The sequence below is a fragment of the Entelurus aequoreus genome, linkage group LG12 (genome assembly GCF_033978785.1).
Source record: "Entelurus aequoreus isolate RoL-2023_Sb linkage group LG12, RoL_Eaeq_v1.1, whole genome shotgun sequence".
Taxonomy (NCBI): Eukaryota; Metazoa; Chordata; class Actinopteri; order Syngnathiformes; family Syngnathidae; genus Entelurus; species Entelurus aequoreus.
In genome coordinates, this window is record NC_084742.1 from 33,942,701 (window position 1) to 33,970,057 (window position 27,357).

The 27,357-nt window shown below is 40.7% G+C and overlaps 2 protein-coding genes across 3 annotated transcripts in view; one reads left to right on the plus strand and one right to left on the minus strand.

The window, feature by feature from the left end:
- The window catches only part of LOC133662056 (uncharacterized), a 268,044-nt gene that overhangs the window by 213,516 nt on the left and 27,171 nt on the right, over positions 1-27,357 (minus strand). The gene's annotated exons all lie outside the window — the stretch shown is intronic.
- Positions 779-27,357, plus strand: pkp2 (plakophilin 2). 2 transcript variants are annotated; one of them, XM_062065717.1, is made up of 13 exons: positions 779-1,079; positions 12,105-12,163; positions 15,947-16,407; positions 19,938-20,064; positions 20,123-20,330; positions 20,397-20,574; positions 24,235-24,352; positions 24,408-24,569; positions 24,638-24,814; positions 24,920-25,073; positions 25,149-25,341; positions 25,405-25,492; positions 25,576-27,357. In XM_062065717.1, exons 1-13 carry the CDS (start codon positions 881-883, stop codon positions 25,642-25,644), a joined length of 2,193 nt encoding a protein of 730 aa, XP_061921701.1. In that variant the 5' UTR covers positions 779-880; the 3' UTR covers positions 25,645-27,357. The 2 variants fall into 2 exon arrangements, with proteins under 2 accessions (XP_061921701.1, XP_061921702.1); XM_062065718.1 differs by having other exon boundaries at positions 24,641-24,814.

The following is a 27,357-nucleotide window of genomic DNA, read 5'->3' on the forward strand; positions in this document are numbered from 1 at the left end:
TAACTTTAAACTAGTCTTAACTTTAAAGAAATACACTCTATACATTGCTAATGTGGTAAATGACTATTCCAGCTGCAAATGTCTGGTTTTTGGTGCAATATCTACATGGGTGTATAGAGGCCCATTTCCAGCAACTATCACTCCAGTGTTCTAATGGTACAATGTGTTTGCTCATTGGCTCAGAAGGCTAATTGATGATTAGAAAACCCTTGTGCAATCATGTTCACACATCTGAAAACAGTTTAGCTCGTTACAGAAGCTACAAAACTGACCTTAATTTGAGCAGATTGAGTTTCTGGAACATCACATTTGTGGGGTCAATTAAACGCTCAAAATGGCCAGAAAAAGAGAACTTTCATCTAAAACTCGACAGTCTATTCTTGTTCTTAAAAATGAAGGCTATTCCACAAAATTGTTTGAGTGATCCCAAACTTTTGAACGGTAGTGTATGTATATGTACAGTATATATGTATATATATATATGTATATATGTATATATATATACATATATATATGTATATAATGTGTATATATATATATATATATATATATATATATATATATATATATATATATATATATATATATATATATATATATATATATATATATATAATGTGTATATATATGTATAATTACGTTATCTCCCGTCAGCCATTACGAGAGGTCCTTTTAATTACAACAAATAGAAACAAAAGTAGTAAGTAATTTGAGAAGCCAAATGTTGAGATTGTTTAAATAACAAAGTAACCCACAGCGGAGTCACCTGACACCACAGGTGTGTTTGGCCCCGCCCATCATTTCGTCATGAATGTTCGGGAAGCAAAACAGGACTAAACTTCATCCAGAAATGGCGTCGGTGTAAAAAGGTTGACGGAGCATGGATGACTTGTTTTTTAAATCGGTGATACCGGTGCTCGACTACCACCGGCTGGACACCGACACCAGCCTGGCTCTTCCGGGCGAGCCCAGGCTTCAATCTTCGGCCAAACTTCCCAGCAGTGATCGGAGTATGAGGGTCCAGCAGCAGGTCCAACTCACTCTTCTTGCACGGAAGGCAAGAAAAAATCAATCTTTTGGTAAATAAACAACAACAGTTATGCTATTATTAACTAACTTGAATTATTAAATAACTTGAATATATCGTCATATTAAACACCTTTCTGTTCATTAGACAGTACAACTCCTACTACAGTACTACTAACGCGTTCATCACGTGACCGGTATTCAAATACTTTTCATTCATTGGCTTCGTAAACAAGGCCGGTTTGTATTTAATAATCCTTTCTGAATAGTATCTGACTAATTATTTTTGACATAGTATTTGACAAATATTTGACATAGTATTCGATATAGTATTCGACATAGTAGACATACTATATTTGACATAGTATTTGACAGAATATTTGACATAGTACATTTGACATAGTTTTTGACAGAATATTTGACATAGTTCCTCACAGAATATTTGACAGAATATTTGACATAGTATTTCATATAGTATTTGACAGAATGTTTGACATAGTACATTTGACATAGTATTTGACAGAATATTTGACATAGTATTTGACAGAATATTTGACATAGTTCTTGACAGAATATTTGACATAGTACATTTTACATAGTATTTGACAGAATATTTGACATAGCACATTTGACATAGTTTTTGACAGAATATTTGACATAGAACATTTGACAAAGTATTTGACAGAATATTTGACATAGTACATTTGACATAGTTTTTGACAGAATATTTGACATAGTATTTCACATAGTATTTGACAGAATGTTTGACATAGTACATTTGACATAGTATTTGACATAGTATTTGACAGAATATTTGACATAGTTTTTGACAGAATGTTTGACATAGTTCTTGACAGAATATTTGACATAGTACATTTGACATAGTATTTGACATAGTATTTGACAGAATATTTGACATAGTATTTGACATAGTTCTTGACAGAATATTTGACATCGTATATATTTGACAGCATTTGGCATATATATATATATATATATATATATATATATATATATATATATATATATATATTGTTGCGTTTGACCAGATGTTCCTCCAAGTGGGATGTAAAACGCTGGTCAGTCCCAAGTTCCTTAATGACATATCAACTGAACTCAAACGTACCACCAAGCACAGAATAGGTATTTTGTAATTTTATTGTCAAAGCTTTGGCAATAATGAGACCAGCCTCGAACAACACATACAAATGCGCAGCCCAAGTTGATCTGGCCTTCCACAGGCCAAAAGCAACTCTTTTTCCACAAAGAAAGCCCGCCTTTCCCCTCCCCCCAACACTGATAAGAAGAGAGACTTGGGGGTTGTGTTCACATTCCTGATGGTTTACGACCCTATCTAACCAGGCAATCTGAAGACAAAGAGAAACTAGTATACAGAGTAAAACGAAGGAAAGAAATGAGCTGATTCAAACATGATTATGAATAAAGAAATAGCTCTTAAACATATGCATTATCTACAATCCCCCTTCAGATCTTATCCAAAAGATCTCTCCTACGAGAGCAACACCTCTAAAGCACGCCCCACATTAAAGTAGGTGCTGTAGTTTTTTTTTTCTTTGAGCAAGCTAGCAATAAAACAACAGCATATTTACATGGATGACAGATGGAGGGAGTCCACGTCAATGTCGTCATGGTCAGGGAAGGAAATCAACAATTCTCGAAAGTCTCCATTTTGCTTGACCCCCTTCAAAGACATAACGAGCCCAGAAACAGGGTGGGGTTGACCTTCTACAGCTCTAACAATGATGCGGGTGCATAGAGACTTAGCACAAGGGGCGATAAAGCAACCGCAAGAGGCTATAATGGCCAAGAAAACTCCAATGGAGACCAGGGCCGACTTAATTAGGTCAGACCACCTGCCAAAGGTGTTATGAAGCCAATCTTTAAAGGGGTCAGAGACACCGGAAACTTCAGTAAGTTCTTAGGCTCTGAGGCCTTCTAAGGCGCTCTGGACCGAGCCAACGGGGGCAGCATTGTTAGGAATGAAGGTACAGCATTGGTCACCAAACATTGCACACACACACCTTCTTCCTTGGCTAGGATGCGGTCAAGGGCTATGCGGTTCTGGATGGCCATGAGGGAGGTCGGGGCAAGTTGTTCAGTAAGTCCCTCAACGGCGTCACGAGTCAGGTTGGTCAGTCTCAACAGATTATAAAAAACATAGTTAATGCGTTCTACATTTTTAGTAGCAGTCACAGGGAAAATAGCACCAATGATAGGAAGGTTCTCGAAACCTGCACAGGATTCACACCACAATTTGTGTTGTGAGGGGACCCCTCTTGGTTGTCCAATTGCATCAAAGTAAACACCATCAGGGTTTCTCATCAGATCAAAGGAGCCCTTTACACTCCTTCGAGATAAAACATGGCGGCGTCGGCGAGAAGTTAGAGAGGCCGCTGAGACAGGAGTTACAAGGGGAGTTAATTTGGTACCCACTAGGGTGAGTGGGGTCACCAGTCTAACCATAGCACAAAGCCCTACGGATAACTTTGGGATTCTAATGTACAATCTGTGCTCCCCACAATACCAGAATAAGTCAGCTCGTGCCCAAGGGCCTATCCTTGAGCCATCTATCAGTGTGGTGCACCAGGAAGGGTTAATGTCACCCAATTTGTTGGGGGACGAAGAGGGTCCTTTGAATTGAAAACACGTGTAATTCAGCTTTTGGGCCACAAATGGAAGAAGTCGGGTGGAATTGTCAACAGGAGGGTACACACTAGCCAACAAATCGCACCCTGGTGGCGTGGGTTCAGAGAACAAGGAAATAAGACAGTTTGAGCCATTTATGTCAGTCAACTTAAAAAGAGCGGGGTAAGTGTGGGGAAAAGGACGTCCAGCGGAACAAGCAACACAGTCACCCAGGTTTTGGCATCCACCTGAGCCACAGGTTTACCTGTACCCGCTCCTAAGGTCAAAGTTACCAGGCCTTCGGTGGTGATGTCATTAGCACGCACAGATGTGAGAGCCTTTGAAACACCACCAAGGTGGGGTGGTACTTTAGGTGCTACAGAGGGTGTAGAGGTAGTTAACGCCCTCTCAAGGACATTAATTTTAATAATTAGAGTCTGTATCAGTCAGGTCAACCCCCAAAACAACATAAAAGGGACGATGGGCACCACTTACCATACTATGTTGTCTGCATCCGACACCAATGGTTCAGGTTGCGTCGTAACAAATATAGAGGTTATTACCACGGTAATAGCTATTGTGTCCCCCGTAATTAATCACACTGCATAGGTCAAAAAATAAGTCTTGCTATCCCCTTTGACCCAGTCTATTTAAAGTCCGCTGTTTGTTCTTAGACACTTGTCAGTCACTGTCGTCAGGAAGGAAGAACTGAGACACAAAGACAGTAAAACACGCCCAAGCACCAGTCCGTCAGGGAACACTACCGGGTGTGACATCCTGCTTTTCGTCTATCAAAATCAGAGTAATTCAGGTAACGAAACGGGGATAAACATCAAACTTTTCACTTAATATAACGACACAGATAGTTATGCTGAAAACAAGCAAGAGAAATTGGATAACTTCGAGTATAAAGGCTGGTCTCAAATAAGGATATACAATATAGAAGTTAAAAAGAGTAATATAGGTAGAAAATCTCTCTCTCAGCGTCGTCTTCTGGGCTGTAGGATTATGTGTGTGTAATTAAAGCCTCGCTCTTCTATGACACTAAAAATGAGTCGTTTTCTGCTCCCGTTCTTCTTCAGCTGCCTCAGGCTCAAAAGGCGCTGCTGGGGGTCGAGTGGGGCAGATGTAGTGGCGATGTCAGCAATGACATCCGCTGGTAATCTGTCAGGTTCTTCAGCAGGAGTGTAGAGGGAGAGGTGGTACCAGGTGTCCCCTTTTCCAGCTAGTCGAAGGGCGTGAGACGTCCGTTCCACGACCTTGAAGGGACCACCTGGGCTCCGTCCACTTGCGTTTGATGACCTAGATCTTGACCCTCTCAGCGGCCGGAAGGGAATCTGGAGTGGCGGGCTGTCATCCTCGTATCTGTACAGAAGAACTGGCACACAAATTCTGCATTTTTTGTGTAAAATACCATTTTGGTTTTACGCTGAGTCCTCCTTCCATGGCGGCTGCTGGTCCTGGGCTGACCTGTATGCAGCTCATAGGGTGAAAAAACTCAAAGGGCGGTAAAACAGTTTTATTCACGGACCTTCGAATGATCATTAACGCTAATTGCAACATGTCAATCCAATTAAATTTGGTCTGTGCACAGATTTTAGCCAATTAGTTTTTAATGTTCTGGTCCATCCTTTCAACCTTACCTTGGGACTCAGGATGGTACCCCAAACCTGTGTTCTAGTCCGAAAGCCTTTTCGACCAAAGCTAAGTGAGGTTGTTTTTTTTGTTTTTTTTAAATGGTTGCCGTTGTCTGACCTAATCTTTTTGGGGAAACCATGTCGGGGTACTAGGTCATTCACAAGTCATTTAATTACTGATGTTGCATCCTCTTTTGAGGCTGTTGTTGCTTCCGGCCAACCACTGTGATCGTCAACACAAGTCAGTACGTACCTTTTCCCTTGTACCGTATTGATCATATCAGTGAAATCAAAGACTATACATGATTCACCCTGACCTCCTCCATATTCTAAATTTGATCTACTAAACTACTATCGATGTGTAAAATCGTTATTTTCAAATTAAAATTAGTTATAACTTCTTACCCACGGTAAAAACGTTAAAACTATGGAATGTGTCAGAGTCGGATGATTGTCGATTTTGTTCCAAGGAGTCTGTATCCACCCTCACTCACCCCCTTCTGTTTCTGAAAAAAAGACTGTGTTAGTCATACTATCACTTTCAGAAACATCTAAGAAAAAGGTCAGCTAATAGTCAAGTAGCGGAGGACAGGTCATGTTTGAGGTCAATGATTGTCTCTTTAGCCTCTATGGTCCACTGGGGGGTGTTGTTAGGGTAGGGGACTCCTTAGCAATATCACAAATAACTCAAACTCAACTAAACCCTAGCTTTTATGTAACGTATTCAATATGGTGAAAGTAACAAATATGCTTATATTTGTATTGTCACCAATACTAGAAAAATACTACCCTTGTGGCGAATGCTTTAGCAATAGTATTTTGAAATTTTACCACACCTGGTAGCCCCAATAATTCATTAAGTCAAGCTCATGTTGTAGAAAGTTGAATGATGCGGACACGTTTGTTACTGAATACTTTCTATCAGACTTCTGCCATGGCAACTTTGTGTATGTAATGAGCAACTATAATTATTTGATATGCTTAAATGTGTAATGTGTCGTTTTAGCTCAGCTGTTGTGTAGCTGCTAGCTCCTCGTAGCCTACAGGTGTCTAAAGTGCAGCCCATAGTTATGTGTTTAACACAACTATGTGCTAAACCTAAACAATTGAAAATGTGGTATTTGGGTGTCGGTGTAATGTTTGGCAGCTACGCCGTGTCTTATCATTGCACCTAAGTTCTCTGGTTTTGTAGGCGAGACAGAGAGCAAGGGAACAATGTGGGACATCAATTGTGTCCATCTTATATCATGCTAGCTGTTGCAAAGATAGGTCAACATGAGCAACCACACCATGAGTTCCAACATATATAAATATACAAAGGAGTCAAAGGTCTCCTGGTATGAGTGTCTAACTGGTGATCATAACATATGGCGAGTCGGGTGGCAGAACACACGGAAGCATCTCAGCCAGTCAGGGTTTTCACTGTTAGAGCAGTTGGATGTCAGCCATTCCTGTTGTTTCAGGCTGTGGTAGGAGCCTTGGTAGTGGTGTCGCAGCTTGGTGGTTAAGCCGTCAGGTAACACCAGGAATGTTCCTTCTGTGCGATTTCAATGTCAGGGTACAGTCTGTAAAGGAGGTCCAGCAATCTGAACCGGAAGTGGTTTGGTGACAGGTAACCTTGTGACCCCAGCGAAGCCTTCGACCTTTAAAGAGGAAGCACACAGTTTCTTTGGTACCTCTGCATTCAGAATCGAATGGGTGGCGCCAGTGTCAATCACGAACTGATAACATTGTCGTTGACACTCATGTCCAGCAGGGGGCCAGTCTGTATCTCCTGCTGGGGCTCCTGCGGTGGGCGTCCTTTGCCACACTTTTGTGTTCGTTTGTTGGCACTACGGAACCTTTCCCGTTCGAAAATGTTCACGACTCCAGTGACCAGGCTGGTCACAGCCGAAACAGTTTCCACCCCGGACTGGCTTTGAAGCATCGTGTTGTCCACCACCCGAGTCCAACCGTCTGGTCGCACGTCTGTTGAGGATTCTTTCCTCCACCTGTTGGAACTCAAAAGCAAGGTCACCCACTGCTGAATATATCCTAGCTGATCTTTGACCTTTTGGTTCTTTTAACCTTTTATTTTCAGCTATCTGTAAATTAAGGAGTTGCTTCCTTGCTGCTCTGTCATTAGCCTTATCATCCTCATCTTGAGGAAAGAGACTGCGCATAGCAGTAGCTATGTTTGTAACGTATGGTGTTATCGGTGAGGTCGAAGATTCAGCCATTAATCCTACTTGTTGTTCTGTATTTTTGCCATCTTGTGTGGAAACACAACGATACAAAATGCTTCTAAAGTCTCCTATTGATTTCTTCCCATTTCACTCAAACAACTAAACAAACAAACAAATAAACAAACTTGCAGCTAACCACAATCAACAGCATACCATTTACGAATACCTTCATTTGTCACTTTTTCTCTCTCTCTCCTTCTCACTGGAGTAGGGGGCGGTGGCCTAGTCAAAGTCTGGGCGGGTCGTTTGAATTGTCTTGCGCATGCGCGGCAGGCAAAACACCCATCAGTCTAGTCTGTCCTATTTGTCTCATTAATCATCGGTTCTTTTGCTGCATTTTGTTTTTCCACGTAATCCCCGTTTACTTTTATCATACGCTAATCTCTTAAATTCTCGAGCACCAACCCTGCTCTTTTTTTCTCTTGACCATTTTCACCAGCGCACACACACAAGCACGTGTAAGCACTCACGCACACACAAGCAAGTGCCTACAGCCCTACGCACACACACACACACACACACGTAAGCACTCTCTCTGCGTTTCACTTTACCATAAAACTTCCAGTTACTTTTTTATTTTATTTTTTATTTTACCTGACGTTTGAGTTCACAACTTTTCGAGTATTGTAAACTCCCTCTTAACCCTTTCAAGGAACGTTCTCTTTTCTTTTTTTTTCTTTTTAAACTTTACCTGCTAATTCCATTGTCGACAACAGTGCATTCAATTGATTATTAAACAGTAATGATTCATCACATTTTCCCCAGCCGTCATCACATTCTTTTCTGTCACACTCCTTGGCCATTGTGTCTATTTTTCCTTAATTTTAGCGCACACTAAAGTGTCGCCGGGACCTCACAACCGGGGAATCTTTATTGTATTTATTACAAATGGCCTCCAGCCGTGGAATTTATCATATGGTACAGAAGGGCCTCCTCCCGTACGTTTCTTAATTTTAACGCACACGTTAATGCCGTAGGGAACTCGCAACCAGGGAGTATTTATTGTATTTTACAAATGGCCTCCGACCCATCCTTAATTTGTGTGCACATAAAAATGTCAACAGGGATCTCACAACCGGGGAGTATTTACTGTACCATATGATGGGCATCCAACCCGTTACTCTTTTAGGCGGCGACCAACTACCCAGGGTGAGCCACACCCAACTATTAGTTCACTCGTCAATGAAACTGCCCGTCACGGTAATCGAGACACAATGACGTGAGTTGACCACTTATTTACAATTTTAATGCAATGGCAGGCTCGGCAAAAATGCAATCAATCTATCAAAATCACCATTCTGTGTCTGGGGTACAAAGCAATGTTTAACTTACAGACTTCTGGGCAGACTCCTAATGCAGATTTTATCTAAAAAGAAAGGTTCTGCTTACCTTGAATTATGTTTTGGCCATGTGAGTCTGTCCAGAAGATTGCAAGAGAAGGTCCAATTGTCAGCGTGTCATCTCGGACGAAGCCCCCAAATTGTTGCGTTTGACCAGATGTTCCTCCAAGTGGGATGTAAAACGCTGGTCAGTCCCAAGTTCCTTAATGACATATCAACTGAACTCAAACGTACCACCAAGCACAGAATAGGTATTTTGTAATTTTATTGTCAAAGCTTTGGCAATAATGAGACCAGCCTCGAACAACACATACAAATGCGCAGCCCAAGTTGATCTGGCCTTCCACAGGCCAAAAGCAACTCTTTTTCCACAAAGAAAGCCCGCCTTTCCCCTCCCCCCAACACTGATAAGAAGAGAGACTTGGGGGTTGTGTTCACATTCCTGATGGTTTACGACCCTATCTAACCAGGCAATCTGAAGACAAAGAGAAACTAGTATACAGAGTAAAACGAAGGAAAGAAATGAGCTGATTCAAACATGATTATGAATAAAGAAATAGCTCTTAAACATATGCATTATCTACAATATATATATATATATATATATATATATATAGTGTGTGTGTGTGTGTATGTATGTGTATATATTTATATATACATATGTGTATATATATGTGTGTGTGTGTGTATTACCTGTGGCGGTGGGGGCGTGGCTATGGGCGTGGTCACATGACATCATCGAGTAATTTGCATAATTTACTACAATGATATGATTTTCTCTAAAAAGGCTCAAAAAATGTATACTTACTAATTAATAATAACAGTTTTGTTTTAAACGTCCATCCATCCATCCATCCGTCCATCCATTTTACAATATATTTACAACACTTTATGTACATATTTATATACAGATTTGAACAATAAGTTATTCACTGAAATATATTTATTAATTGTGGTTCTTACAAAAAATATATCTTATAAAATATAAAAGCTAAAATGTCTCTTAAAGCTCTGCCCCTTTAATTAGTGCATACTGAATAATTTAACTTTAGCCTACTACTACAACCATATTATTTACCAGAAACATAAAGTGAAACAGAGGCAGAGGTGTCCTGCCACAGTCAGTAACAAATAAACAGAAAACAGTAGTGGTCAAATACAAATAAGGCAACCAGAGAAGTATCCTACACTTCTATTTTGTAAAGTAAATCTGAACAGCCTATATGGGCATCAACTATATGATTTGCCTGAGAAGCTGGACAAGACAAAAAAATAAAAAAAAATATTTTTTTATTTTTTTTATTTGTGGCGGACGTAATTCTTTCGTGCTTTGATTTCTTTGGTTAATATATATATATATATATATATATATATATATATATATATATATATATATATATATATATATATATATATATATATATATATATATATATATTGATAGATGTATGTGTATTGGTCATCATAGTATTTAACATCAAAGACATATTCTTTGACGTAGTAGAAAAAATATTGACATGGTATTTGACATAGTAGACATAGTATTTGATATAGTATTAGAAAATAATGACATACTAGACTTAATATCTATTATAGCATAAGACATAGCTTGACAGCGTGTGCAAAAAATGTAATAATGTGTACTATTAGTGGGCGTGTTTTTTGCATGCATACGTGGCTTTTAACACGACATTTGATCATTTTTTTGCACATTAATGTTATCATGCTCCTACCTGTGTGCAATGTGTTGAACCAGCAGCACACTTCTATAATCGCAATCTACACAACAGAAACATATGCACACTGACACTTAGTTCTGTGCGCGAGGCTGTGGATCGCATCACCAGCGTATTCGTCTGCAATGATAAAATGCAAGAAAATGCACGATGAAAGACATATTTTCATTTAGGAGATATAGTAATATATTTCCTAATTTTAAAAAAACGAACTACATAAAACAACTATTAATTGGATTAATTGTAATCAGCTCCATAAGTTATTCAGCAGCTATAAAATTATAAAAGGAAATTGCTGAATAGATGATATGTCTAATATTTTTTTTATTTCTGACCGTCCACACACGTATGACGGAGGATTCTTGTCTGTCCATCGTCTGTCTGTGCAACACGTGCACTGATCCTGTAGCCGTGCGTGGAACTGTCAGTTTGCACGTCCTTCTGACACATGCTAAATAAAACGCCAAAGAGTGCTCACAAAACGGCGATGAGGGTTGATAAATCACATTACACGTGCTAAATAATTATATTTGCATTTTCTCCTCCCAGTATTGTGGCCGTTTTCATGATCAGCATATTTTTTGGCATATTAATTAAGACCAATACGCAAAATGGATTGCACGCCTTATTCTGCTCACTAACAGACGCAATCCACTTTGCACATGTTGAGTAGATCAGATCTTTGCGTGTCTATCAAGTTTGCACCTGTTTTAGTACACGCAAACCTTTAGTAAAACAAGACTATTGTACTATTATTTGACATGGTAAACAGAGTATTTGAAATACTATAGTTACAGTCAACATAGTATTTAATATAGTATCAAATATAGAAGACATAGTATTCACATAGTAATTAATATAGTATTGAGATAGACGGTATTTGACATAACATACATAATATCGAATATAGTATTTGACATAGTATTTCATACAGGATTAGACAGAGTAAACAGAGTAGACATAGTATTAACATAGTAGGCATGGTATTTCACATAGTATTAACATATTAGACATACTACTTGACATAGTAGATATAGTATTTAATATATTAGACATAGTATTTGACATAATATTTTGCTGGTCCAACAAGTTTGTGCCAGGTTTCTTTTATCTGTCCTAAAAATCAACATTTATGTTACAACTGAACTGATCTTTCTGAAAACTATTTTATTGTTTTTGTTAGAAAAAAGTACATTTATTGTGTCGTATTTACCTCAGCACAACAATATTGTGCAGTTAGTGTAGTCAATGTGTTGTTGTCTTTAAAAATGTGTGTTAGTTTGCTGACTAACTAACTTACTATAGCTAAGCTATGCTGTAGTAGTTAGTTGGCTAGCTAGCTAATTTGTTAGTTAGTTAACTAACAAGTTAGTAGCTATTTAGTTGGCTAGCTAGCTATCAAGTTAGTTGGTTAAGCCTGCACATGCCTCAGGGAGTGCGTTCAGGTGTCTACAAAAAGACTGTGAAACTCGGCACCTCCTCTTCTGCTTTCAGGCAGCGTTCACTCGGTCAGGACCCTTGACACCATCGATGGATTCTGGCCTAACTCCACAGTCAGTGTCTTTATATCTACTGATTTGATGTATTCACATATTTCTATTATTCATTAATTTCATTGTACTCTAAGTTTCTACACATACATTTTTTGAAACAATTACAGAACAATACACAACATTGCACTTTGTGAGACAGCGCCCTCTTCTGGATTCATACTAGCAGCATTTCCCCCCCTGCAGATAGTGCCATCAAACCACTTTTTTTTTTTTTTACAATGCTACAAAAACAAAGTATTGTCACTTTACAGCAGAAAAAAAAAATCGGCAAATATTCAAAGATTCTGTACTATATTATTTAAATTGGTATTAATGTTGATACTTTTAAATTTAATTTTGATTTAAATTTTAATTTATAGTTCATATCAATTTAATTTAATTTTTTATTTTTATGGTTTGCACTTTCTTGATAGGACCTTATGTATGTAATTGAATGACATTTGATTTTTTTGTATTTATTTAACTTGACCAAATCAGAGAAATGTTCCACAACAAGGTAAAAATCCTGTGTTTCTCTGAAACTAAATTAGATCAAAGTGTTTCTGACTCAGAGATAGAGATAGAAAATTTCTCGGTTATCAGAAAGGACAGGAATAAACATAGAGGAAGGGGGGTGGGGGGGGGGGGTGTTTGTATGTATATTCACCAGGATATAAAATACATAACTCGCACTGATCTTAACCACAATGCCCTTGAATCTGTGTGGGCGGAAATCAAATTTAAAAACGCTAAGTCTGTACTGATAGGGACTGTATACAGACCCCTAATCAGAGTGATTTCTATGGGGCTCTCGAGGAGTGCTTAGCTGAGGTAGACGATGTGGAGAAATTTATAACTGGAGAGCTGAACACAGATATTCAACGCAGAGATGTGCCTGTCTTCAAATCTTACAGCAAGCTTTGTAATCTGCACGGTCTCACTCAGCTAATAAAACTACCCATAAAGGTGTGTGATTCCACCCAATAAACCATAGATCTCATTCTCACATCAGACCGGCCTAACATAAAAAATAGTGGGGTTATGATCTGTGGTCTTAGCGACCACTATCTAACCTTCTGCACCCGCAGAATAGCTAAACCCAAAGCCAACGGCCACATAACAGCTCAATCCAGATCCCTTAAAACATACTCCAGTGATAATTTCAACCTAAAACTAGGTGAGTGGGACTGGTCCCCTGTGCTCACGAGCAACCTGGTCGATGATGCTTGGGATCGCTTTAAACAGCGTTCCTAGCGATACTAAATGATATGGCTCCCGTGAGAACAGTCAGGATCAAAGCCCGCTCTAAACCATGGATGAATCCAGACCTATTAGTTGCCATAAAAGACAGAGAAAGAAAAATACTCAGAATACAAAAAGTGCAAAACCGAAGTAGACAAACAACCCAATAAAAACCTCAAATCACTCCTTACAACACTCAAAAAGAAATGCAATAAATTAAGAAATAAGGCAAACAACCTGACTAAATCCTTAAAAAAAAATTACATTAATGACAAAATAGAGGAAAACACAAATAAGCCACGTGAGCTCTGGAAAATCCTCAACAACCAGCTTCCTGGTTGCAGCCAGAAACTTAAAACCAGACTCACCAACATCAACATCAAGGAGGGCGACTCCCTCATTACAGACAAACTGGAGGTAGCAAGCAGACTTAACACCTTTTTCACCAGCATAGCCACAACTCTAGTTAACAAGCTGTCCCACCACTCTGGTCACTTTGGTGTAGAACACATTAAAGCCTACTACAGAAAGTTAGGAATATTCAACAACGATTTCAAATTAGAAATGGTCTCAGCTGACAAGGTGCTCAAAACATTTTTGGGCGCTCCACCCAAACAAGGTCACCGGCCTTGACAATATCCCCTCCAGATTCCTCAGGGACTCTGCCACGACCATTACCCCGATCATCACACACATAATAAAACTCTCAATTAAACAAGGCCAAGTACCAAAAGACATCAAGATAGCGAGAGTATCTCCCCTTTTTTAAAAAAGGAAGAAAATTAGAACCTGGTAACTACCGACCTGTTTCTATTCTCAGTTCCATTTCGAAAGTAATGGAAAAAATAGTTTATGAACAGGTCGATACATACCTTGCCACTAAAAAACTCATGTACAAATTCCAATCCGGCTTCAGAACTAACCACTCCACTGACACATGCCTTCTCTATCTGACCGACCACATCAAACATGAGGTGGACGCGGGCAAGTACTGCGGCATGGTCATGCTGGACCTTCAGAAGGCCTTTGACACCGTTAACCACGCTATACTGTTGGATAAGCTCAGAGCAATCGGATTTGATAAAACCTCATGGAGCTCGATGCAATCTTACTTGGAGGGGAGGAAACAGGTGGTAGAGGTGAACGGCACTGTGTCCCACCCCTCTCAGTAAGCTGTGGAGTCCCCCAAGGCAGTATATTAGGGCCTTTACTGTTCCTAATATACGTAAACGACATATATACAGTGCCGAACTCTGTAGAATTTGCACCTGGCTCGCTGACAACAAGCTATCCATACACTTAAGTAAAACGGAATCCATCCTATTTGGGTCCCAAATCAACCTTAAGAAAGTCAGTGACTTCACTATTAAAGTGGGTGACATTGTTATCACCAGGAAAGATGAGGTCACCTACCTAGGTTCCATTCTAGAGGCTAATCTTTCCTGTGATAAAATGGCAACCAAGGTAATCAAAGAGGTCAACCAACGAACAAGATTTCTCTACAGAATCTCCTCTCTGGTCAACAAAAGCACCATGAAGATTCTAGCGGGAACTCTCATTCAACACTTTTTCGATTACGCATGCACCTCCTGGTACCCTAGCACCTCCAAAACCCTCAAATCTAGACTCCAAACATCCCAGAACAAGCTAGTCAGGTTACTTCTAGACCTCCACCCCAGATCACACCTCACTCCTACCCACTTCTCCAAAGTGGGCTGGCTCAGGGTGGAGGACGGAGTAAAACAACTTGCACTGAGCCTAGTCTATAAAATCCGCTACACCTCCCTGATACCGAAGTACATGTCAAACTACTTCCATAACGTAAATGACCGCCATAACCACAACGCCAGGGGGAGCTCCACTAACCACGTTAAACCCAGATTCCGATCTAACAAAGGTCTTAACTTATTCTCTTTCTATGCCACATCAATATGGAATGCACTCCCAACAGGTGTAAAAGTAAGTGCATCTCTATCCTCCTTCAAAACCGCACTAAAAGAACACCTCCAGGCAACTACAACCCTAGACTAACACCCTCCCCCCTCCACATCCCACCTCCCCGGATTGTAATTAATCAAATGTAAATAATCAAATGTATATACTTGTTCTTATGCTTTCTGAGCTGACTATGTTCACTGCTCGCTGTACATATCCTACCAAGTCAGACCTACACTGTTTCAATGTCCATTTCTCAGATGATATTATTGTTGATGACTGAAGTGCTGATATCAAACAAACCTAACCCCCCCGCCCCAACCCCCTCCACATATTGTAAATAATGTAAATAATTCAATGTATATACTCTGATGATTAACTTGTGTGATGACTGTATTATGCTGATACCATGAATTGATTAACGTGAACCCCGACTTAAACAAGTTGAAAAACTTATTCGGGTGTTACCATTTAGTGGTCAGTTGTACGGAATATGTACTGTACTGTGCAATCTACTAATAAAAGTCTCAATCAATCAATCAATCAAATTTAAATGCTTTAAATTATATTCTTTGTAAATGTAATTATATCCTCCTTCATTCAGACAGGTGTGTTTTTATTGTGCAGGTAAACAGCTGCTCTCTCGTGTGCACTGAGCATGTGCGGCAGCCTTCCAGAAGGGTGGAGGTGTCCCCCCCGGCGACACCCGGAACGCCCAAGCGCCATTTTGTTTTCAATGGTGGCCACTTTGCCACGATGTGCACTATGCCAGGTCGCAGCGCCTCGCACAGGAACTGCTCCCTGCTCGGCCGCCCGCTGGGCTCACATCAACGCTGCGCCCTCTCTGAGGTCTCTAGATGGGCGCCGCGTCACGCCTCCACGCCCTCTAACCAGAGCCCTCGTGTCCAGTCGGAGGCGTGGTTCCGTGGGTTGGAGGATTCCGTCTTCCATGAGGGGGGCGATGAAGCAATGATGAGGCGGGAGAAGCGTAACAGACTGAACTCTAACCCACCTGTGGCCATGCAGATGCATGCCGGGTGGACGGCGGGGGCCGACGTCCCCCTACACCAGATTCAAAGCGACAACATGTAAGATATCACATAATCCTTAACATTTACGGTTAATGGGAGAGATCAAGTCATGTGAGTGTGGTGGGGGCAAGTTATGGAGAGTTTTAACAGTTGAAAGGAGGAGTTTGGATTGAATTTGTTACTGGACTGCGAGCCAGTGGAGCTGAAAGGGAATCTGTGTGTTGTGGTCTGAGGATTTGGTGTGGGTAATGAGAACTACGATGATTACCGAATTTTCCTGGCTATAGAGCGCACCGGTGTTTAAGCCGCACCCACCAAGTTTTAGATTTTTTTATATATAGGTAAGAAAGATTTGATAAATAATTATTTACAGTACACAGCTTAATTGTTTCCAAACGGTGCCTGTCACATGAAACAAAACAGTCATCGTCATGGACCCACTAACTGTGGAAGATAGCTCTCCGAGAGCAAAACAGACTCAATAACTCCACGGTGACGTTTTGATACATTTTGGTGAAACAATACAAAAAGAATGCCATAGTAAGTTAATAATACTCACACAGACAGCTTGATTTTATTACAATAGCACGCACAAATATGCATGAAAACTCTCCTACAGACATCACACATTGGATGGTTTAGTACAGGGGTGGGCAATTAATTTTTACCGGGAGCCGCATGAGCAACCCGAGCACTGCTGGAGGGCCACATCGACAATATTTCAATTAAATTTTGCTCAATATTATTTTTGATGTATAACGTAAGATAAATAATAATAATAATATTAATAATAATAATAATAATAATACTTTCATTTAAACTAACTTAACTTTATACCAAAAGCACTGCTTTGGAAATCATTTGTACCCCTTTCAAAGATCACATTTAGTTCCCCTTAAACATCCTCATGTTGCACAATGAAATGTAAGCATAGGATGAAGTGTGCATTCCTGTAACTTTCTCTAGTAACAGCATTCCATGACTAATATAAATAAATTAACATTAATAATAAATGACAGTATAATAAGCACACGTATGACTGAGGAGTCATAGTGTAACTTTGTGTGGTGTTTGAGTTGTCCGACTTTTTGTGTGGCCATAAACGCACCAGTGGTTTAGTGCTATGCGTGTTGGTGACAGATGACAAGTTGGTTTTGGCCTGGTTTGTACGGCAGAAAATGACTAGTTTTTCGAGATAGAAGTGTTTTACTCATGTTTTTGGTGTGGTTATGGTCGAATATAAACAGTTTTGCTCAATAAAGTGATCAATATAATTCCTGGCTTCGAAGCATCTCGATAGACGTTACAATAATTGAACGGTGTTCAATTGAACGGTGTTGACGAACACCGTTAGGGCCGCTTGTTGTCACTGTCACTCAAAGTTGCATTGCAAAATTACACAGAATAAATGTGTTTATTTTGTTTAGAATTCAGATGGGATTGATTTGGTGCGCGGCATATATTTGTTGTGCGCAGAGGACGCTTGAGCAGTGCGCAATTGCGCAGGCGCGCACCTTAGAGGGAACGTTGCTTGGCAGTCCATGTCTTGTTGAAAACACGACATTCGTCATCAACTTCTCTCTTTTTAGCGTCTCGGGTGTAAACCGTGCATCACTTGTCGCTGTGCACCTTCACTCACACGTTACACCCGGACATACGCCCATAAATAACACTTTTCAAAATAAAAGCAGCACAGTTGTATTGCGCGCACGACATAGATGTTTTTTCAACTTTATTTTGTAATTTGTGATTGCAGCTATTCACATTCACTCACAATCACGCACGCGCATACGTCCACACAGAAGTAATATAAATAACGGTTTTCAAAACAAAAGCAGCACCGTTGTATTGCACACTTGACATAGATACTTTTTAAAATGTATTCTGTAATTTATGATTGGCCTAACGCGGGCCGGACAGGGACGCACAAAGGGCCGGATGTAGCCCGCGGGCCGCAGAATGCCCAGGTCTGGTTTAGTAAGTATGAATTGTTTTAGTTATATTGTAAAATGTATAAACGTTGCTTGGAGTGATGAATGAAGAATCCTTTTGAGCAGAAATGCTATGGACCATAGGCGCCAATCTACATTTCCGCTAGTGGGTACTCAGCATTGCAGGATCGGCGCTTATGCTATGGATGGTTATACTTCCGGCACGAAACAGGAAGTAAATTGTCAACCTGCAGTGAATGAACTCGTCCAAAAGATGGCGTCTTAGTACAAACAATAAGACACCTTTCGTGTCTCTGTCGGTGTAAAATGTAAACTATTTGTTGAATACCTGCTCAGTGGCCTTGTGGTTAGAGTTTCCGCCCTGAGACTGGAAGGTCATGAGTTCAAACCCCGGCCGAGTCATACCAATTGCCTCCCTGCTTGGCACACAGCATCAAGAGTTGGAATTGGGGGTTAAATCACCAAAATTATTCCCCGAGCGCGGCCACCGCTGCTGCTCACTGCTGCCCTCACCTCCCAGGGGATGAACATGGGGAGGATAATTTCACCACACCTAGTGTGTGTGTGACTATCGTTGGTACTTTAACTTTTTAACTTAATACAAAACATTATGGCTGTTAGTGCAGAAAATCAATAAATAAGACGCACCGTTTCATAAGCCGCAGGATTCAAAGCGTTGGGAAAAAAATATCGGAATATTCCAGAGAACACAGTATAATGATTACGATGATGAGTCATACTTGCCGAGGAGTTTTGAATGCGCTGTAGTTGAAGGATGAATTTCCATGGAATACCAGAAAGTATTACAATAATCCAAACAGGAAGCGGCCGAGCATTGATGAGAGCTTCATTTGAGTGCTGGGACTCAGAGAAAGGGGCGGAGTCGGGAGATATTGTGAAGGTGAAAAAAGTCTGTGTGTGATAAATTGTTGATATGAGTTTGAATGAAAGAGTTCTGTCCAGGATGACATTGAGTTGATATTGACTTGAGAAGAAGTGGAGACTTAACAGCTGTCGGTTTCAATATTGAAGGTGTGGAATTTAGAGAAGGTTGACTTGAGCCGTTGAGGCGGACTTCACTTTCGTTTCCATAGTTTGAGCTTATTAGTAGACATCTTGTTGGCGATGGCAGCAGTGGGCCATCGATGTTGAGGAGGGCTTAGAGGCAATGGAAGTGGACATCCAAGTGACGAAAGATATTGCCATGGGGGGATGTATAAATACTAAAGAGTGGGGGATCGAGTACTGAACCTTGAGGAACACCATGAATGAGCGGAGAGGATGAAGATTTGACATTATGACACTGTGGGCAATTGGAGGATGGGGAGAAGGCCGGAGCCCCTGCGAGAAAACTTCCTCGGGGGTCTGCATGAGGGCTCTTTTGGTGTTTGGGCCCCAAAGCAGCACTAAAAGAGTTCCAAAAGATTGTTTGTGTGTAGATGATCCTGAAGTTGGGGGCGACTGTACCTTCTGGTATTCTACAGCACCTTCTAGTATTCTACTGTACCTTCTAATATTCTACTGTACCTTCTGGTATTCTCCTGCACCTTGTAGTATTCTAGTGCAGTTATGATTTTATAATTATAATTCACTAATTGGAGTCTTTGTTGCCATTCAACTTGTTTTGACACACAGGAAGCCTCCAGAGATGACGCTAGAGCGAGCCGTCAACCTGCTAACTCGGCAGGACGAGGACACGCTGATAGAGGCCGCTGCCCACATCCAGTCTCAATGCTTGAAGAGCCCCGACGCCAGGAGGATGGTGCGTTTTGGACGTCCGCCTCCTCTCGATGTTGTAAACATGACGCGCCATCTTTCAGGTCTTTTTCCTGCGCGGCATCAAAAAGTTGCTGCGCCTCCTCCATAGCGACGAGGAGGAGGTGCAAGGCGCCGCCGCCGGGGCTCTGCGTAACGTTGTCTACCAGAGCAACGAGAACAAGATGGAGGTGAAGGACAATGCTGGCGTGGCCGCTGTTTTGCGTGTGCTGAAGAGCAGCCGGGACACGGAAACAAGACGACAGCTGGCTGGTTAGTTTTGATCGCCGTTGAAATTCAATAATATTCTTGACTTAAATGATGACCTTTGACCTTCAGGCCTCCTTTGGAACCTGTCCTCTCACGACCTCCTGAAGGAAAGCCTCACCAGGGAGTCCTTGTCGGTCCTCACGCAGTCCGTCCTCGTGCCGACGTCAGGCATTTCTGAAGGGGAGAACCCCAAAGACGAGCTCCTGGCGGACGAGGAAGTCTTTCACAATGCCACCGCCTGCCTCAGGTACCTGATTCTTACTAATATGTCATTTGGAGCATTTTAGGATTTTTGTATTTCACCAAAAATAGTCAATTGACAATGATGTTGACCATATTGTCCAAAACCAGTGAAGTTGGCACGTTGTGTAATTCGTAAATAAAAACAGAATACAATGATTTGCAAATCCTTTTCAACTTATATTCAATTGAGTAGACTGCAAAGACAAGATATTTAATGTCCCAACTGAGAAACTCTTTTTTTTTTGCAAATAATCGTTAACTTAGAATTTAATGGCAGCAACACAATGCAAAAAAGTTGGCACGGGGGCATTTTTACCACTGTGTTACATGGCCTTTCCTTTTAACAACACTCAGTAAATGTTTGGGAACTGAGGAGACCAATTTAAAGCTTTTCAGGTGGAATTCTTTCCCATTCTTGCTTGATGTACAGCTTAAGTTGTTCAACAGTCCGGGGGTCTCCGTTGTGGTATTTTAGGCTTCATAATGCGCCAGACATTTTCAATGGGAGACAGGTCTGGACTACAGGCAGGCCAGTCTAGTACCCGGACTCTTTTACTATGAAGCCACGTTGATGTAACACACTTGGCATTGTCTTGCTGAAATAAGCAGGGGCGTCCATGATAACGTTGCTTGGATGGCAACATATGTTGCTCCAAAACCTGTATGTACCTTTCAGCATTAATGGTGCCTTCACAGATGTGTATGTTACCCATGTCTTGGGCACTAATACACCCCCATACCATCACAGATGCTGGCTTTTCAACTTTGCGCCTATAACAGTGCAGATGGTTCTTTTCCTCTTTGGTCCGGAGGACACCACATCCACAGTTTCCAAAAACAATTTGAAATGTGGAATCATTAGACCACAGAACACTTTTCCACTTTGCATCAGTCCATCTTAGATGAGCTTGGGCCCAGCGAAGCTGGCGCCGTTTCTGGGTGTTGTTGATAAATGGTAGGGGTGTGGGAAAAAATCGATTCGAATTCGAATCGCGATTCTCACGTTGTGCGATTTAGAATCGATTCTCATTTTTTAAAAATCAATTTTTTTGTTTGTTTTTAAAATTATTAAAAAAATAAAAAATAAAAAATATTTTTATTTATTTTTTAATTAATCAATCCAACAAAACAATACACAGCAATACCATAACAATGCAATCCAATTCCAAAACCAAACCCGACCCAGCAACACTCAGAACTGCAATAAACAGAGCAATTGAGAGGAGACACAAACACGACACAGAAAAAAACAAAAGTAGTGAAACAAAAATACATATTATCAACAACAGTATCAATATTAGTTACAATTTCAACATAGCAGTGATTAAAAATCCCTCATTGACATTATCATTAGACATTTATAACAAATAAAAAAAATGAACAATAGTGTCACAGTGGCTTACACTTGCATCGCATCTCATAAGCTTGACAACACACTGTGTCCAATATTTTCACAAAGATAAAATAAGTCATATTTTTGGTTCATTTAATAGTTAAAACAAATTTACATTATTGCAATCAGTTGATAAAACATTGTCCTTTACAATTATAAAAGCTTTTTACAAAAATCTACTACTCTGCTTGCATGACAGCAGACTGGGGTAGATCCTGCTGATATCCTATGTATTGAATGAATAGACAATCGTTTTGAATCGGGAAAAAATTGTTTTTGAATCGAGAATCGTGTTGAATGGGAAAAAAATTGATTTTGAATCGAATCGTGACCCCAAGAATCGATATTGAATCGAATCGTGGGACACCCAAAGATTCACAGCCCTAATAAATGGCTTTCACTTTGCATAGTAGAGTTTTAACTTGCGCTTACAGATGTAGCGACGAACTGTAGTTACTGACAGTGGTTTTCTGAAGTGTTCCTGAGCCCATATGGTGATATCCTTTACACACTGATATCGGTTTTTGATGCAGTACCGCCTGAGGGATCAAAGTTCCGTAATATCATTGCTTACGTGCAGGGATTTCTCCAGATTCTTTGAACCTTCTGATGATATTATGGACCGTAGATGGTGAAATCCCTAAATTTCTTGCAATAGCTCATTGAGAAATGTTGTTCTTAAACTGTTGGACAATTTGCTCACACATTTGTTCACAAAGTGGTGACCCTCGCCCCATCCTTGTTTGTGAATGACTGAGCATTTCATGGAAGCTGCTTTTATACCCAATCATGGCACCCACCTGTTAACCTGTTCACCTGTGGGTTGTTCCAAATAAGTGTTTGAAGAGCATTCCTCAACTTTCTCAGTCTTTTTTGCCACTTGTGCCAGCTTTTTTTTAAACATGTTGCAGACATCAAATTCCTAATATTTGCAAAAAATAACGTTTTCCAGTTCGAACATTTAGTATCTTGTCTTTGCAGTCTATTCAATTGAATATAAGTTGAAAATTATTTGCAAATCATTGTATTCTGTTTTTATTTACTATTTACACAACGTGCTGACTTCACTGGTTTTAGAGTTTGTAGTTCACCAAATTCACCACTAGAGGGATACATTACAATATGCTTCCATTCACTTCACAGGACAAGTTAGAAAAAATCAGAATGCAAGGAAAACATTTTATAATACAGATGTCCCTGGTTTATCGCGACTAATTGGGACCAGAGATGACCGCGACAAGCGAATCCCGCAAAGTGGGATGATTATTAATAAATGTAATATTTTCATAGTAGAGCATAAAAATGTTTGACCTTGTAAATATGTTTTTAACATAATAAGAGCCTTTGAAACATGAACTAACAGCCATTTAGTCACCTTTTATACTTGTTTAATCCAATATTGTAGCTGGAGGATCCTTCAAGCGTCATTTCTGTGGTTGTCACTTTATCACATCCTGGGTAATTCCTCCAAGTTAGAACTGGGCTTCATGTGCTGAAAACACGGGCGTAAATTGTTCTGCTTAAAGTTGCTCAACTTTGGCAGCCGCAGCTACGATCATTAGCCATGTTGTAAGCTTTGCGTTGTTAGCATTCTGTGTTATTAGCATTGGGTGTCAGCGTCGTGATTCCACATTGATCACATCAAAGTTGTGTCATTGATGTCGAAGATGAAATGCATCCAAAGAGTTGATCTCCACTTTGATTGGACAATAATTGTTTATAATAATTTACATCAGTCTTAGTTAGCATGTTGTTAGTCCAATTTAATGCTACTTCCGCTGTTGTTCTTCGATGTCACTCACGGCAAAGGCTCACCAATGTGGAGATGTGTTCTTGATGAGGCAGGAGTGATTGTCGCGGTGAAGATGGCGCCAAGATTAACCGCTGTTGTTGTTAGCTTTGTGAACTTTAACCCGGAAACCGTCTCGCTTGGTGAATATCTTCATTCATCACCAAAGCATAATAATATAAAATAAGACATAATGCACTGTAATGCATATATTACAGCTACAACATTTCATTTAACATTTAAGTTTAGGCCCAAAAAATGTAAGACATACTTTAAAAAAAGTTTTTTAAATCTGCACTGTAGTGACACCGCAAGATTTGAAGATCGTTTCCCTCGCTACAAAGATTTGAACCCTCTGTAGCGAGGGACTGTAAATTAAAATACATATTTTGTGTATTTTGAAATATGTTTTTATAATAATAATATGGTAAAAATAAAACAATATATCAATTAGATTTCTATCTGCCGTTTTTTTTTTCCAGAAATCTTAGCTCCTGTGGTCCAGAAGGAAGAAAAACTATGAGGGAGTGTGAGAACCTCATTGACTCGCTGGTCTACTACACCCGAGGAAGCATATCTGACTACAAGATGGATGACAAGGTGAAATGAAGTCCACTTTTATTTTGAAAATCATTTCTTCATGTAGTCTCCACAGTCCGCAGAGAACTGCGTCTGCATCCTGCACAACTTGTCCTACCAGATGGAGGCGGAGCTTCCTGACAAGTTCGCCAAGAACCTCCTGCAACCACAGCAACAGTTGGAGCCCAAAGCCAAGAAAGTGGGCTGCTTTGCTCAACGCAGCACCAAAACCACAGAGGTAATCTCACGCGGATGCTATTCAACAAATGTGGACATGAAGGCAACCAATTCCCCATCTTTGCCCAGCAGGCCACACGTCAGCACATGCTCCTGGAGGAGAAGGCCAACCCGCATGGGATGGAGTGGCTGTGGAGCTCCATCACCATCCGCATGTACTTGTCGCTCGTCGTCCGTAGCATGCGTCACTACACGCAGGAGGCGGCCATCGGAGCCCTTCAGAACCTCACGGCCGGGAACGGCGCGGTATTTCATGCACTTTCGAATAGAAGAAGAAAAGTTTTAGTGGAGTTATGTCGCCTTCTGGTGGACAAACCTTGTACTGCTTTTTTCAAGCCTTTTTGTGTGCAGGTGACTGAGGCGATCGCCTACTCCATCGTCCACAAGGAAAGCGGCCTCCAGCATGTGAGAAAAGTGCTGCAGGAGGGCGAGCGGGACGTCAGGAGGACGGCCGTGTCGCTCATCAAAAACTTGTCTCGCTTCTCCGAGCTGCACGCCGACATTGGTAAAAGTCTCTCGCTGTGACTACAATCTACCGCTTCGTGTCCGCCTCATTCTTGTTCTTCGTGTCCCGCTCAAGTTAAGCAGGTGTTGCCAGATGTGGTGGAGCTGCTGCCCAATAACGACACAGGCAGAGACCTTCCCTCAGACGTGACGGCGTCCTTGTGTCACGTCCTCAACAACCTGAGCCAGAACAACGTGAACAACGTCAGAGACATGTTGAACCAGGGCGCCCTCCGCAAGATCTGCAACATCAGCAAGAAGGACAACGGGTTAGTTCCTGTTTCCCTTTTCACTTCATGTATTTTATTCACAAATCATCTTTTTTTTTGTAGTTATGGACCAAGCAGAGCAGGTTTGGCTGCTTGTCTCCTGCTGCACACCATGTGGAAGCATACTGAGCTCCATGGGACCTACAGGAAGGTGAGCAATGCTTTATTCCATCCATGACCACTGGAGGCCGCCAAAGCAGAAGATGAACACAGTTGATGTGTTTTTTTCAACAGTGTGGCTTCGGGAAAGCAGATTTTATTAACGCCAGGACTAAAAAGGCTGTTAACTCCATCCAGGACTGAAGACAAAACACCAGACATCATTTGTCTACCAAGAAAAACCATGAGTTTGAACATTTGATCACTTTTTAAGTGTGCTGAGGACATTTTTTGTTTTCTAACAATACTTTGTACTTTTATGTTACCATAGCAGTAGTTTGACAGGTAAATAAGGACATCAACAACAGTTGATATTGAACTATTCATGCAACTTAATACAAGCTAGCGTCTCTACTTCCGCTAGTGAGCGATCGAACTTTCAATTTCACAGATGGTCTACATTAAAATGTGTTCTAATGAACATTATGAATGAATAACGTAAAAAAAACAGGTAAGTGACGTGGAAGCCGCATGTGGGCCACATTGGGGGCTGTGCGCATTTACACTGAAGTCTGATAAAGACCACAATTTACTTTCAGTGTAAAAAGTCAGCTGAAAAAAATCAGATATGGAAAAAAATCAAATTTGGGCCATTTTGGCCTGCAGTGTATGATGAGGATGATGGGAATACTCGTAGTACTTTGGTTACTTCAGGTAGTAACTACACATTGTAAATGAAACATTTTTGGGCTTCAGCCTTGGGAGGCCTGGGTAGGATTTAACAGGGTTTTTTTGGTCTTTTTTGGGGGGGCGATATTGATATTAGATATCGGTCTGATATCAAAACAAAAGCAAGCAAGTATGTATGTGATGGTATGTGCTTGTATGTCAAATGTGTAATACCATGTTTGATACACAAGCAGCTTGGACCTACAAGGCCAACAGGTCCACAGAGGATATCACCTCCACAATGTCCACACCACTATGCACCACCTGGACAATCCTGGGACCTCAGTAAGGATGATCTTCATAGAGTTCAGTTCGACTTTAAGTCATCATCTCAAAAATCCTCACAACCAAGATGGCCGACTTCGATCAAAGATTTTCTCACCACAGTCTGCCAGGATGGGGAGAAGCAACACCTTCAGAACATTTCTCTCCTAACAAGGAAGACACAGCCTACAGAGACGAGGTACAGCCATTACAGAATGGATAAGTGACTGAATGAATGAGTGACTGCATGAATGCACTAATACATTAATAAGCGACTAACAGAATGAGTGACTAAAAGAATGACTAAATTAATTAATGATTCAGTGACTAACCAAATGAATGGCTGAGTGACTGACTTAAGGGCCTACTGAAATGAATTTTTTTTATTTAAACGGGCATAGCAGATCCATTCTATGTGTCATACTTGATCGTTTCGCGATATTGCCATATTTTTGCTGAAAGGATTTAGTAGAGAACATCGACGATAAAGTTCGCAACTTTTGGTCGCTGATAAGAAAAGCCTTGCCTGTACCGGAAGTAGCGTGACGTCACAGGTTGAAAGGCTCCTCACATTTCCCCATTGTTTACACCAGCACTAAAATTGTTTACACCACCACTAAAATAGGCCCTAGTGTGTGAATGTGAGTGTGAATGTTGTCTGTCTTTCTGTGTTGGCCCTGCGATGAGGTGGCGACTTGTCCAGGGTGTACCCCGCCTTCCACCCATGTGCAGCTGAGATAGGCTCCAGCACCCCCCGCGACCTTGAAAGGGACAAGCGGTAGAAAATGGATGGATGGATACAAATCAAATCTATTATTGTTATGAATGTATGGGTGACTGAAGAAATAGCTGAAAAATGAATGAACAATTGACAGAATGAATGAATGGGTGACTGAATAAATGGCTGAAGAATGAATGAATGAA